This window comes from Meleagris gallopavo, chromosome 1 (genome assembly GCF_000146605.3).
Source record: "Meleagris gallopavo isolate NT-WF06-2002-E0010 breed Aviagen turkey brand Nicholas breeding stock chromosome 1, Turkey_5.1, whole genome shotgun sequence".
Taxonomy (NCBI): domain Eukaryota; kingdom Metazoa; phylum Chordata; class Aves; order Galliformes; family Phasianidae; genus Meleagris; species Meleagris gallopavo.
The window spans coordinates 90,510,903-90,526,425 of NC_015011.2; the positions used below are offsets into that span (position 1 = coordinate 90,510,903).

At 43.7% G+C, this 15,523-nt stretch overlaps 1 protein-coding gene across 3 annotated transcripts; it reads right to left on the minus strand.

The window, feature by feature from the left end:
- Positions 1-2,900: 2,900 nt before the first annotated feature.
- Positions 2,901-15,474, minus strand: RIOX2 (ribosomal oxygenase 2). Of its 3 annotated transcripts, none has more exons than XM_010721844.3 (10): positions 15,297-15,474; positions 13,156-13,591; positions 11,570-11,689; positions 10,234-10,362; positions 7,900-8,003; positions 5,558-5,660; positions 4,732-4,897; positions 4,394-4,482; positions 3,961-4,074; positions 2,901-3,202 (listed from the first exon to the last, which is right to left on the minus strand). In XM_010721844.3, exons 2-10 carry the CDS (start codon positions 13,585-13,587, stop codon positions 3,038-3,040), a joined length of 1,422 nt encoding a protein of 473 aa, XP_010720146.1. In that variant the 5' UTR covers positions 13,588-13,591; positions 15,297-15,474; the 3' UTR covers positions 2,901-3,037. The 3 variants fall into 3 exon arrangements, with proteins under 3 accessions (XP_010720146.1, XP_010720138.1, XP_010720130.1); XM_010721836.3 differs by having other exon boundaries at positions 15,263-15,474; XM_010721828.3 differs by having other exon boundaries at positions 14,972-15,474.
- Between the last annotated feature and the right edge of the window lie 49 nt (positions 15,475-15,523).

Genomic DNA, 15,523 nt, shown 5'->3' on the forward strand with positions numbered 1-15,523 from the left:
GTGGTTGGCGACCCTGCACATAGCAGGGGGGTTGAAACTCTATGATCATTGTGGTCTTTTTCAACCCAGGCCATTCTATGATTCTGCCCTGAGAGGGGAGCATACCATTTGATTGCTCTTTAGAGCACAAATTTCCTTTAGTGAATTTTTATTGATGGCATGATAAGAAGGCACCACTACTTCTATGTTACATGTATTCCAAGGAGACAGATTTTAAGGACTTAGTAATTCTGGGGTTGAAGTGAGTATTCAACAGTAAATAATCCCTCAGATCTGACATTCTGTGTTTTCACTGTAGCAATACGTAAGTTAGAAATCCACCCACACAGTGGGAGCAGAGGATCTGTCAAAGCAAAATGCCTTTAGCGGTCGTGCCTCTGTGCACAGAGCTACACTGGGGGCTCTGCTTTTGAACTAACAGAGCTCCTCAGGGCTTCAGCTGACAAATGAGTTTGAAGGAGACAAACAGCAGTAGAAATGCAAACACTGCCTCATCCCTCACAGAATTTCTCTCTCTCAGCTAATTTTCCTACTTAGTGGCACTTTTTAAAAGATTCTGTTGAGATTCTCAGCATTTGTTTTTAAATTGTTTGCCTTCATGAGTTTGCTTTATTTTTAAGGAGGAAATTACTATGACAAGAATCACATCATTATGAATGAGCCAGAAGAAGACAAACGTTCCCAAAAATGGGATATTGAAATACTGTGAGTAAAACCCACCACAGAGATTGGCCTTACGTGGTTTATGAACAGCTGGAGGAAAAAAAAGCTACTACTGAAGTCACACACCACTGGAACCTTACGCAGTAAATCCCCTCTGTCTTCCTTCACTCAAAGCACCGCTCCTAAGCCAAGTGAATTTGCACAGACCTGGAGGATGTGAGGTTGAGCTCCTGTCTTTCCCCAGGGACTGAGCTATGAGCTGATTCTTTGGAGGCCGCTCCTATATGTTATTCTTCATCTGAAGTCTTAAAGTAAATGCACAAGGCTAGACAGAAGCTTTGTGGGATATGAACTGCAAGGGATAATATGGGAAAGGCTCTTTAGAAATACTGGTATTTCTTTTCTCTCAGAAAATGATGAAAACTCATTCTTCAGCAAGTGCACTCATGAGCTTGAAAGAGGTTGAGTTGGACTTCTGTAGACCAAGAGAAACAGTTGAGGCTCAAAGCAAAACTGAATCTCAATCCATACCTCCTGCTAAAGAAGTGCAATTTATTTTGTTCAAAAGACAAATTTGAACTGGAATTCTCAGCTCAGTGCATGAAATGGGGCAATAAAACCCTGTTACCTCCCTAGTGTTACAGGTAGGCTCTGGTCTTATTTGTTTCAGCAATACCCAATTTCCAAGTTTAGGAAGTTCTTTTGCAGACTCATGGGCTGTTTCCAAATCTTCAATTTCTGAGTTATCCCTGAAGATCACCTTTAACATGTGGGCATAAGTGCATCTATCCAGAGTATAAGCTATCCCTGGGTCAGGTTAGATTTCTAAAAGATTTACTGAATTTAGAGCAGTAATGATTTTGCTCTAGCTGTATTTTGTTGTCATGTATATAGACTAATTTAATACAATGTAATTTGATCTTAAATCCATGTCTTCCTTCAGAAGATAATTCACCAGGTGCTAGCAGCCAGCCCTGCTTCAGGAACAGCATAACTGCATTTAAAAGTTACTCGGGCTCATCAGTGTCCTCTTGGCCCAAAGGATGAGGAGTTAGATCAGTGATGACCAGCCCAACTTGCTGGCAGTTTCCTCAATGTCAGCAAGATGCAACCATCATCCTACCAGCCCTCTCTTAAGGTTGGTAGAGCTCAGTACCTTACTGCACTGCAGTTGGTACAGGCTTGGAAAAGAACATCTTCCTCATCCAGGACTGACATATAGAGGAGGAACTGCAGCCAGCTGTAGGGCTGCTAATATCTGAAGTGGTGGTCCTTAAGTCACTGCTATCTTCATTGGATTTCTGTGTGACTAAATCAATCTACTTCGTGGAATAGGTAATATTTTCTTTCCTATTTGTTTATTCAGGTTATGTGTTTCTATTTAAGCAGTTTAGCTAAGGAATTTTAGTTTCCAAAAGCAGTAAGTGTTCCTGTGCACTTAAAACAGGATTTGACCTTAAACAGAAACACATAACCCTCAGAAATAAAATATATGGATGTCTATTTTTGTATGAAATTGAGTTCTATAGCATACTATTTAAAAATAAAAAAGTACCTGTGTACTTGCACTTACTATTTTGCATTCTAAAGTTATCACAAATCTGCTGTTACGGAACTCCAGATGTATGTATATATTTCTACAACTAAAGCACTTGTCATGCTTTTTTAATGTAAATCAGTATATCAAGCATTCTCCATGTGACTCACTTTCCATATGCAATTTCAAAGCCTGGTTGGAAGGTTCTGGTCTTTCAGGCTGAGAGCACCTAAATCACATGGGGTGGTGTCCCAGTGCTTCATAACCAAGTAAATCAGGCCTTTGTACTTCAGAGATCTTCCATGTAAAATGCCAAGCATGTATATTTAAATTGTATAAAAGTTTTTAGAAGGAATCTTTTGCTTGTCAGTTTCTTCTTTGTTAGCAGATACCAAGTACATTCCTGTAAAGCATTTTTTTTTTTCAAATGGCCAAAAAAAGGAAATAAGTAGTATGTTCAATAAGACACGATGATGCTATGTGGGATTGCTCATTAAATATAGATCTTAAAGTATCCAAATATCTGCAACACTCCTGTCAGAATCCACTTGAGAGATGAGAAGATCCTTTTGCTAGGAGTAGCACTAATCTGGCAATTAAAGGCAAGATAAGCTGTTCCACTGTTACATTTCTGAGCAGCTCACCTGTTGCTGAGACACCCACTTACCCACAGCAGTAAAGGAACTAGAAGAACATTCAGCAACAGGCAGTAGCAAAGTATATTTATATTGCAACACACGATTGGCAGTACAAACTAAGGTCGGATGCAAAAAAACAAAATTAATTGAATAAACCTTTCACTTAAGAGATTCCAGAAGGAGCTAATGCACAAAAGCATCAAAAAACTTCTATTAGACATTCAGTCCACAGTGCCAAGGCCAGGTTTTCCTTCTCTTCAGCTGAGGTAAGTTTGAGTTCTTTCACACAGACAGTGCTGCCACTCCAAATCTGCTTCAGTGCATCCAGGTGTGACAGAGGAAAGCGCAGTCCATGAGGAGTTTGCTGAGAGGGGGAAAGAATGGGGAAAAGAGGCCACTTGAGCTATGTGCAGCAGCATGTTTGTTCTAATAGACAGGAGGGCAGAACGTAGGTGCTGATCAGCAGCATTCCTTTCCCACTTCACATGGGGATTTCTAATTGCATCCTCCAGGAGATCAGCATCACTCTGGCAATTTTCTTAATAAATGGAAATACAGTTGAAGTATCTTCTGCCACGAAGGGTATGCCTACATGTTCCAGCACCCCTTACTGAGGCAGGGAGACCTAAGGTATGTGTGTCATCCTAACTGAAGAAGCCTATCCCTAGCCATGGGTTGTTGAAGGGGATACCTTACCATGGCTGGAGACATTAAGGGCAGGAAGATATCTTCTAGGTTGTGCAACATGTTGTGCAAGTGCCTGTGTAAGACCTCAGCTACCAGTTTTCTCAACAGGTCCAGCAAAATACACTTCAAAAATTAAGTAACTACCAGGCAGAACTTGCTGTAACTACTGAGAGGATGTAGCTGCTGTACATCCCAGGGGATACTGCATGTAATCAGATCAAACTGGGTTGTACACACTGACCAGCAGCCCCTCCCCCTGTTGCACGTATGTCATTCTATCCAGTAGGATGTACTGAAGGACACAAATGTAAGAGACGCTTTGAGATGTTGCCAATAGCTCTGTCACCTACAGCATAACTCAAGGCACAAATAAGAAATGTTCAGCAACACCCAACATGGCAATGTAGCTTTTGTGTGTGTAGGTCAGGAACAAACCTGCGCTGCACCTTCTTCGCTACCAGTATCGTCGTCATCTGTCCCCATCATGTGAGTTTCTCTCCTGTTCTTTAAGGAATGATAGACATACACCATTTCTTTGCGAATTTCATCCTAAGAGACAGCAGGAGGGAAACAGTTACATTGTAATGATCTGCCCCATCTGACCTTAGATAGAAACCAGGCACCTGCTGTGCAAAACATAGACTACATTTAATTCTGTAGGTCTCCCGCAGGAGGCAAGAAGGTGCCATAGTGCTGTTTGACAACAATCTCATCATCTCCTATCAAATCGTAAGAGGACGCAGCACCCAACCCATCCATACCTGCACAACCTTTTGAGACAGACCAGCACAATGGAGCAAGAACTCTCACGCCATGCAACACACCCACAGCATGAAGCACGGAAGGGTGGTGCAGGGGTTATACTTACAGAATTCTCTTGATCTGGCTCCACTGTAATTACAGCATGATCCCTGAACTGCAGTCTGATTTTGCTGTCTAATTTTGGCAGTTTCCCACCTAAAAAAGAAATCAGAAAGGAAGGAAGCCATATAAATAGTGCAAACTGACCTTTCAGTGCCCTGCTCTCCCAGCCATTCTCTTGTACCTAGATTATTCGTTACGTTCTCACCGTCTGTCTCAAACACAAAGCTCACACTAGACTGCAATCTTTGCCTACCTTAAAACACCATAATCATTAAGGGCAGAGTTAGCAACAGCCCTGCCATCACATCAGCAAAAAGAGTCGGTACAGAACTCAAAACTCACCTGGAGTTAAAGAGTCAGCATCGCATCCCAAGCAAGGTGGCAAACGGTTCATAATGAAATCCTTCCTCATGTCGGAGGATCTCAGTTCTCTGCTGTTCTCCAGACGGTCTGCAAGCATTCTCAGAATGCTACTCAGTTTTTTTGTTGAGTCTGCTATATCCACCTGCTAAATATGCACACACAGTTCCTTTCACATGAATTCCAGCTAAACAGAGACTATTCTGAAGAAAAAGAGGCACAGTAATAAAGTAACAATCTGGAAAGATAGGAGAGGACCACCCAAAGGGTAACAATTACTTTCTCCCAAAACAATAAATATTGTTTCTTTTACATGTTCCACATAAACTGCTCACACATCAAAGCTGAAGCTCAGTTTTCCTCACTGTGGGGCTGCCCACAATGCTGAAGGGCCTGCAAGTGTACCTGAGAGAGAGAGAACTGTTCCTTCCTCACACTGATGAGCTGATCAGCAGCACAACCAGACTACCGTAAGGACACACACACACCAACATACAGCTCCATTAACTTTTCAAAAGTTAGACTTGGTGGAAACTATGCCTATCTGACAGCTCCAAACCAAAAAGCACTCTTTTGAGAAGGAAGTGAGCCACACAAGGCCACTGTGATACTGAAGAAAGGAACTGCAACAAACAGGGCAACACATCAGCTGGACCAAACCTCCTGTCACCCTGAAGTCTTCAAAAGCTGCTAGACAAGACAGTGCCTTTACACTGAGCTCTCAGAGCAGATCAGCAAGACCCACGCTTGCCTCCATGCTGAAGTTCCAGCTGGATGCACTGCTTTTCCCTCAGACCTTCTTACTTACCATAAGCAGTTTCCTTGGAATGCTTGTCCTCAAGGCCACATCCTCTTTTGCAGTATTGAATACAAGGCCAGGAATTGCATCCAGTAAGAAGTCTCCCCAGGAACTGCAGGACAGAAAGAAATAATAAAAATTACTGAAACGACTGCATAGAAGTAAAACAGGCATACTTTATTGTGTGTTGGATAGTATCATTTAACATTCTTTTGAAGCATTTCCATTGCTGCAAGAAACGTGTCCAGGGCTATCAACTTCAGTATAGACCCATTTTTAGCTTTGCTACAAACTTATGATCACAGGAAGACCCTAATATATCTCTACCGGGATTTTTAAGATACCTACATACCTAACAGTCACCTTGTAGCTAGGGGTCTTCTGTGTGTGTTAGATTCTCTCTCAAAGGCTGAATATATTCCAAAAAGCTAATCTTTTGCTCTCCATGTTTCCATTCCCCAGCTGTGATAAGCCAGAGGAGGGGGGGGAGGGTTCCCACCTGCATCTTCATTCTGTAGCCTGAGTCAATCTCATCAGAACCAGGTGTGTCCCTCATGCAAAAAATGCTGTCCTGTCCACCTGTGGTCTCTGCCTACCTCACCCTCAAAGAACAGTGAGACATCTTATACTTCTTACTGCTTCCCTCCTCTTCCACCAAATTCCCACATCAGCAACTATCTTCAGGAACTCATTGCTGTGACAAACTGCCCTGCTTATAACAACTGCCACCAGACTTGTCCAGGCCAGACCTCCGCCTGAGGCAGGAAGACAAACCTCACCCCAGTGCACAGTGCAGTCCCTTAGGGCTCAGAGCCCGAAATTCCTCAAGGTGCCATTTCGTCAGCACTGGAAGTGCTGAGGAAGTACTGAGAAACTGCCCTTTCCCCACATAAGGCTGTCAGGTCTCCAGCAACCCTGTTATAAAGAACTTGTCTGACCAACACTACCTGACACACAACAATGTATTGATCACACCAGACAAAACCTGTCCTGCACACCCAGGACCACTCCTGCACACCAGTATAGCAAACCCACTTCCATCAGTACACCAAAGCACACTTCTCCTGGTGTCACATTCCTGTCTGTTCAGTTTGCTGCACCGGGGATAAGAAAAGCACCAGGCCAACACAGGAGGGTGGTGTCCCAAAAAAGGACAGGGAATGGGAGGTGGAACAGGACTTCAGCTCGGGTGTGCCTCCAAACACAGCCAAAGCAGCTCAGTGTTAACACTGCCACCTAGAGAATAAATGAATTCAAACACTCTGCAGCAGCCATCAGCATATACAGAAAATAATTTTTTGCCTTCTCAGCAGAAGAGTATAAATTAAAATCAATAGAACTCATTTTTGATAATGAACTCACACAGCTTCACCTTAACCACACTCCAGTGTGGAGAACTGCCCATGTTAAGAGTTAGCAGCAGCACTGAATCCCAGCCTTACAGATGGTACACCTGGTTAGAAAAGCATCTTAGAATCATCTAGAACATGCCAAAACTTGTTCTGTCCTATGCTGTACCAACAGAAATCCTTCCTGATTCCTAACTCAGGCCAATGGCTCCAAACCCAGCACATGAGAGCAGCTGACTGAGTTGCAGCAGCATTTCCCTGTGTGATGAAAAGGTTTCAGTGGGCACAAGCATTAGATGCATGTCAAAGGAAATCTGCCTTGCATGCATGTATTAGGAGATGAAAAGCACAGATAAGCAGAAAACACAAGCAAAGAAAGAATGTGCAACAGGTCCACCAGAACAGGCGTGGGTGACTATGAAATGCAAGAGAGGAGATGAAAGGAGCAATCCCTGACTCTCTCTCTGGATTATAAAACAAACAGCAATTTCAGTCACTGCTGAGAGTTCTAAACATGACAGTGAGCTTCCTGTTGTAATATTACCTTCCACATTAAAGTTTGTTTATGATAAACAATAAAATAGTTCGCTGAATAAAAAGTTTGAAGTGGCCTTGTTTACAAGGAAGTGTTTCCCTCCTCTGTTTCCCCCAACCTCCACAACTGAAATTACAGCTACCTGAATGCTGGCCTAGATCTTGTCATTAACAGCAGGTACGTAGGTGACAGTAGGGCACCTGCACATATTCCATTCCACTGTATTTCTACAAAGAAATGCTATGCCCTATCCGTGCATTACCTCACAGACAAACAAAAGATACAAGGACTGAATGGGACAAACACAGAAAAGAGCTCAGCAGAGTTCATTATAAGGTTGTATTTTAACTGTAAGACGTCACTTCTTTGAAACACGGGCTTCAGGTCCGTACTATTCACACACATTGCCTGGAAGATGAAAGCCATTTTCAGAAGCAACAGAACGAGAAAGAGTAAGGAGGAATTACTTGTTTTGGTAGGTACTGATGGTCACGTGTGTAGAATAAGATACACCAGGAGGTGTGTCAGCTTGGTGAATTGTCCCTCTTGGGAAGTACAGTAAGTCACCCGGCTGCAAGAAAAAGAATTGATACATTTAGGGCACATGCTCAAACCTTACTGCACTGTTATCCAAACAAAGAAAATGCTCTATAAGCAAACAGACAAACAACATGGATTGGTTTTGTTTCTTTAATCACAAAATAGGGAGATACTCCAGTTACATTTTAATAACAGAGCGCTCTATGCCAGAAAGTCTGAGCTTCCCAATTTACTGTTAGTATTTACTGTACACCTGTCTGAAAACGCAAAGCAAGCCTTGAAGGGTAAAGAGCACACACTGTCCTACTCAACTGTGTAACAGGGACAGAGCAGCAGCTGAGAGGAACCTGCTGAAAGTACAGTGAGCTAGCAGAGCAGACCTCAACCAAGTAGAAAGCTGGTGTTTCACAAGAAATGACAAATATCCTGTACGGACCATAAGCTGCTGCAATACTGCTGTCTTAAATTCTCAGTTGTAGCACTTAAAAATACCAAGTGCAACCTCTCCCCTCCCTCCCTTTCTTCTCACTTACCTAAATTAAATCCCCAGGCAGATACACATTAGGCTAGGCAGTCAATGTAAGAGAGAAATGTGCAGCAGGCCATATCACCTCCAATAAGGTTACCTACAGTTTCCCCTATAAACATCTACAGAGCTGCACAGCGCAGTCAAGGAGAAAAGTCATAAAACAGCAGTCGTGAAATCTGATTCCATTTTAATTTTACCCTTCCTTAAATGTGATCCCATCAAAAGAAGCAGAGATCACTGTCACTTACAGCAGTCTTCACTGCAAAGTGTGACTCCTACTCATCTCATCTCCTTGGTAGTCTCATCAGCACGAAGCAATGAACCAGCAAGCAAAATGTTCATCAAGTAGAACAAGCACTCTGGGTTGCAACAGACAGAGGAGGACATGACAGAGCAGCTCCCAAGAGACACAACAAGGTTCTGAGCACTTCAGCTTTTTCTTACTTCTGAACTGGATAAAGGAGAGGCAGACACAGGAGGGGATATCAGCAGGGTAAAATAGGAAACCACTTGAGGGATGGCCAACCACCAACCAGCTCTGTACCTCACATCAGTAAGAAGCCAGCCGTGTCCACAGCCTGCTGAAGGGTCACCAAGACCACTTGAGGCACAAATCAGCACGCTCCCATGCATACCCAGCTACTCAGAGAGAGATCTGAAGTACATCTCCAACTGGTCCATTTGTTCCAAACTGCCCATGAACAGCAGGCAGAAGTGCAAGAAAGGAGAAGGAAAATATTCTACCGAGAGGTTTAGGGAAGAAATACTGGTCTATACATCCTTGTCAGAAAGTGTCACAGACAACCAAAATCTAAGAGAGATGACTCAAAAGAAAAGGGGCACAGGAAGTGAACACCAAACCTGGAACATTTTTAAGGCCTTTTCAGGGCCAGAGGCCAGTATTTTCACTGCACTAACATCAGTAAACAGCCTGCGGAATGCAACGTTATTCCATAAAAATCACAGGCACTGAAGTCCAGCCCAACGTGTTGCGGAAAGAAAAAAAAAGGAATAATTGTAATTTACTAAGCTTTGTATCAAGCAATACTTTCTGACAACTGAAAATTACTGTCAGATTGCATAGCCAGTAAGGTCAGCACCATTACAACGTAGAACGCTGTTCCTACACTTACCTACTTGCACAGGTAAGTCGGAACACAGGGAAGAGGAGGGACCTTGCCCAAACAGGCCCTACTGATAAGGCACGAGGTAGGGAAACTAAAGAGGCTCAGTTTCAGAAGCAGCACTGCCTGCTGGGGAAGTAACCCCCTTCTGAAGTACAACTACATAAACTACAACAGGCCAAGTACCAGATCTCCTGCCATCAGAAAGGCTGTATTCATTAGCCCTCATTAAATGCTCTTTTTATTCCAAATAATAGGACACAGACAGGCATTTGATTTTCAGGTTTGGAAAAAGAGAAAAACAATACAAGTCAAGACAGTTTTTTGGTTTATGCTTTTGTTTATCAGTCAGGTATTATATATGTCATATATTCACCAGAACAGTGCACAAATGGACCAGCCTGACTGATCACAGACAGCATTGCAGCAGCACAAAACACTTCATAGGACATTTCTCATGCTCACAGTATTTTGTGCACCAATCCTTCCCCACAGTTTTGCAACTGCAAGAACTCAGAATACTGTCTTCTAGGGAAGAATGATTTTAGATATAACTACTTTTCTCACAACTACAGTTCAGCCCAGTTAAAGCAGTTCAGTTCTAATACCTTTAACACAAATTCATGCGTGGGATTCCCAATCCTATCTTCTGATTCCACGTTATATTCCCGAGCTAAGTGCACCGTTGGTTTATAGAGCCGCCAGTGCTTCTCGCCTTCCAGCTGGAGGATGAACACCTGCAAAGGACCATAAATCCAAGTGCACAATGAAGTCTTGCTTCCTACTACACACTTCAACTCATCAGAAGTGTTAATGCATCCTCTTACTCAGAATGTCTGTGGAACCATGCCAGAAATCAGAACCAGGAAGCAAACATGATAACACAGGGCAGTTCTCTGACATATTTCACCTGCCCTGCTCTCAGCTACCCCACAGCACGGGGAGCAGGATTCCTCTCCTGAGGAATTTGTACATGTCTATAATGCAGAAATATACATCCAAAGTATTTTTTTAGGCCTTACTTAGAGAAAGCGGGAAGAAAACTTGGGAAGTAAGATCTGCTTTATCCTACCTAAGGCAGGCACTTGGAAATCCCCATTTTTCCCAAATTACTTCAAAAAGCGTTAGACAACTAACTTAAAAGTAGCATCTACCACACAGATATTCAGAATATGAGGTGGTAGAGCTCTCATTACCAATGACTGACACCCAGAGCACTCAAAACACCTTGATGACATATGGTATCTGAATATTCCAATATCTGGAAGTTGCTTACAACGAGAGTGGGGTTGGTCTCTTCTCACTGGTGACAGGACAAGGGGAAATGGCCTCAAGTTGCACCAGGGTAAGTTTAGGTTGGATCTCAGGAAAAAACTTCTTTACAGCAAGGGTTGTTAAGCACTGGAATAGGCTCCCCAGGAGGTTGTTGAGTCACCATCCCTGGATGTGTTTAAAAACCCTTTGGATGTGGTGCTCAGGGACATGATTTAGTGCAGGGTTGTTAGGTAGGGTAGTATGGTTAGGTCGTGGTTGGACTTGACAATCTTTAAGGTCTTCTTCAACCTGAGTGATTCTGTGATATGTCAGAAACTGCAAGTTCTAGAGCTGCTACAGAAAAATGAAATGTACGTATTTAATGTGGAATAAAACCTGGTACCACAGCCCAACTTGAAGAATTGCTTTTTTAATGCACTGGTTATTGGAATGTTTCTTTTAGAAGCACACTTCATGTGCACACTGCCATTAGACACCTCAGTAACCATTCAGTAAAAATAAAGAGGGGAAAAAAAAACAACCATAAAGAAACACTTTAACTTCTCAGTGGAAAAACATTTTTCTCTAAGAAATTACTTTATGAGAGAAGGGAAGAAAACGACACAGATAGGACCCCTGCACCAGCAAAACCCCACGTATATTCCCACAGACAATACTGTGCTGCCCTACCTCAACATCATCGTAGTGAGGGGGAAGGCCCTGGGACCCCTGTGGAGTAATATAGACATTTGATCCAACCAGAGACCCAAAGTAGCACTCCAGCTTCTCTTGAATCTTCCACAGCTCCTCCTGCAAAAAGAAAAGGACATGTTACTGTTGGAGACCTCAACCATCCTGGCTGCTGCCCAACTCTCATCCTCCCTGGCTACTCAGAGGTTCTTCTAGGGAAGAACCAACTGGGACACTGAGGCTGGGAAGGGATGGACAGGGCTAGGCACAGACGGAAATTCACCAACCACCTCCCCCATGTCCCATGAACAACAGAACATCTTAATAAAAGAAACATATGCATGGCTTTCATTGTACTGGCTACTACCAAAGAGACTACACAAAGATTAGAGAGCTTTTCGCAGCGACTCCAATTGCAACACATTGCAAGTACACAATCAAGGAGATAAAACATCTCTGACATTGTTTTTTTTTTTTTAATATGCCTTAGATATATTGCAGCATATGGATCAGGTTATTTGTGTGTGGAGTAAGACACAGTTTTAGAGATGTTCAAAGCAAGCACCTTTGGTATCTTTCAATCTGTTAGAACTGCTTTGCTCCTCCACAACTGAAGATGTACATTAAAATTTAACAGATGCATGTCAAGAGATGCTTCTAAAAACCTTCAAAGCACAAAGCTAGTGAGGTACATCATAACAGATGCTGAAGAGTGCTGATAAGACTTCACCCATTACCACTCATCCGTGCTAACAGAGGCAGCACTTAAAAACACCATCACAACACCACAAAACCCTCTAATAGCTAGACCTTTAATTCATCTGCTAGCTTTAGCTGGGCAAAATGAAGGTGCCAAAATGGCAGGCTTTTCAGGAGTTAAAGAGCTGTACATTCCTGTCCTTACAGAATACTTCTTCATTAAATTGCAGACACCACAGGACAGAAAAGAACTACTTAAATCCAAGCGTAAGCACCTGAGTCCTTGACACAACTGTGCAGACACCACTGCCTCATTCTGAATGCTTCTGATTGGCATTCTGAATGCTTCTGATTGGAGAAGCATCAAAAAGAACAAGAAAGAGGGGACAATCACCACAACTGAGGTACAAAACCATGGTACAATTCAAAGCCAATTCATCAGAAAGAACTGTGGTGTCCTGCAAATATATTACATTATTTTACACCTTACCCTTCACTGAACTGGCATAAATGCTCTATTTGCACATGAGAACAAAGGGATAAAAACTAAAGCAGACAGTGATAAATAATCATCAACATTATGCATTCAGATCTGTTTGAATTTTTATGTGACAAAGCAAATCCTTAAAAAGGAATACTTAATTTTATAGCGTAACTCAGATGTTTTTCTTGCTGCAAAGCACTGAAGCACGACGGGCTGTGCAAAATTATAAATCATGTTTTGATTAAAACAGCTTATATATGGGTTTCAGCAGGCCACCAATGTCAGCTCCTTCACCTGGACCTTCTGGGGGCAGAGATAAAGCTCTGTCCAGCATGCCTCAAGCAAAACACACTGCATTACAAAACACACATTAGTTTTACTTAAACTCATGAAATGACCCAACCTTAAACCTCTGAGGCTGATGGAACTGGATGGTTGCCTTTTTCTGGTCAAAGTCTTTCTTCAGCTGTGCATAATTCACTCTGCCTTCTTTATTTAAAACCTTCTTTTTTCCATTCACACATCTGCAGATATTTATATCACGCCCATAGTACAGCCCTTGGCTGCACAGCTCCTTCAGATCTGACAGCTGGAAGAGGGACTGGTAGTAAGTAGCCAGTAGGGGATCGTTTCTCTGAACAAGCAGCGGCTTTTCTTCCCAGTACTCCCTGAAAAACTCCTCTGGTTTGATGGGAGAGATCAGGCTTGCGAAGAGGCTGTCTGGGCTCTCAAAATCCATGACTGATGGCGAACAAGCTGCATCCACCTTTGCTCGTTTGGACTGCACCTGCATTTCCATCCCCACCTCAGCATGCTTTCCTCCCTTCTTGGGCATGGTCCTGTTCAAGAGGAGAGAGATGTAAGAGTCAGCCAGCACCATAACCTCATGGGCCCTGTACAGCTCCTCCTGCCTTCTCTAGGGGGGCTACAGCAGCACACTGGAAGCAGTTGTTTTCAGGTGCTCACTATTCTGCTCACACAAGTAGCAGAAAAGAGAATGCCCCCAGCAGATCTCCAACCCGCTTTCACTTCCTCTGCAAAGGGCTCTACTGGGTGCTGTTGCACACAGAAATAGCAATCCCACACCTGAATCTGTATGAGAAACACAAAGAATCCAAATGGCCACACGGGAGATCTTCATAAATGCATAAATCCACCCAAAGAACTCCTGTTAGAATGCTCTTTTGTAGCAACAGCAACATTTTTTTTTTTTAATAGCTCAGATGTAAGAGGTTTAGTAACATGCAAAGGGGTGAAGAGGGATAAAAGATAAGCTCGCACCCTATTGCTGCACAGTTACCGGAGTGCAGCTCCAGCAGTACCTACAAAGAGGGTGAGGGAATATCTGGTATCACAGCACGCACTTGGAGCACAACAGGCAGCAATATCAAGGAGAGGAACATGGGAACAGCAAGGACAAATTTAAGAGCTGGTTGTTGGGAGGGGAGAAGGCTCCAAAGAACTGAAAAAGCCAAAGGCAACCACCTCGTTGCCCCACCGCAGTAACCGTACTGCATTCGGCATGGCCAATTCTGGCAAAACTAAGTTTACAGAAAAGAGGGAATGCTTTTAGGCCTTTCTGTTGATGCTGTGCAATCACAGCAAAACGTACAATGGTACGGCTCTGCCTACATCTCCACAAAGTTGTCAAACTGCATGGTTTATGCAGGCTATCAAGAGAGCTTTTTAATCAAAATGTAGTCAGTTAAAGTTGGAAGTCATTTACTTTGTTCTTCCAGGCAGATAATCTGCTCATATATTGTTATATAAAAATAATTAAAATAGAAAAAAAAGACTGCCTGCTAGCCTCTGGGGTCTGGCTAACTGCAGCTAGCACTGAGCATATGCTCATGTCTGAGCATGCCTGTGAACCAATGGGAGCAGCCATAGCTACTGCTGCTTTCATTTTGAAGTAGAAATTATGCCTCTGCTCTTAAAAATAAATGCTCTTATGCTTTCATTTACACAGATTTCTTACCATAGAAACACAAAGTTTGGAAAAGGTCACTACCAGCCCATCCCCACCATGCCCACTATCCATGTCCCTCAGTGCCACATCCACACAGTTCTTGAACACCTCCAGGGACTGCAACTTCACCACCTCCCTGAGCAGCCTGTGCCAGTGCACTGCCACTCTTTTGGAGATTTTTTCCTAATATCCAACCTGAACCTCCCCTTGCCCAACTTGAGGCATTTCCCTCTCATCATATCGCTGTTACCTTGGAGAAGAGGCCGACTCCCAGCTCACCACAGCCTCCTTTCAGGCAGTTATACAGAGCAACGAGGTGTCCTTTGAGCCTCCTCCAGACCGAACAATCCCAATTCCCTCAGGCGCTCCTCACAGGACTAATGCTCCAGGCCCTCACAGCCCACTGCCCTTCTCTGGACACGTTCCAGGGTCCCCGTGCCTGAACACAGCACTCCAGTGCGGAGTACAGGGGAAGCACACTCCAGCCTACCAATACAGGTACACACACAGTCCCCAATTCCCTCACTCAGCAGACACCCACACTGCTACGCCAGCTCCCGGATACAGCGTCTCACCGCGAGTTCCTCCGGCTGCCCGGAGCCACACATGGCTACTATCACACTTTTTCCAGAAGGGAAGAACGCAGCGCGTAGAGCTGCAGTGCCAGCGCTCACACGTGCAGCCGCGCTGATCGGGGCACAGGGCTCGCCCACGCAGCCGCCCGACCCGGTGCCCCAGCAACCCACGCCGCCGCCCGGCCCGGCCCTCCCCGCAGCCGGGTCACGAGAAGCCTAGGTCTCAC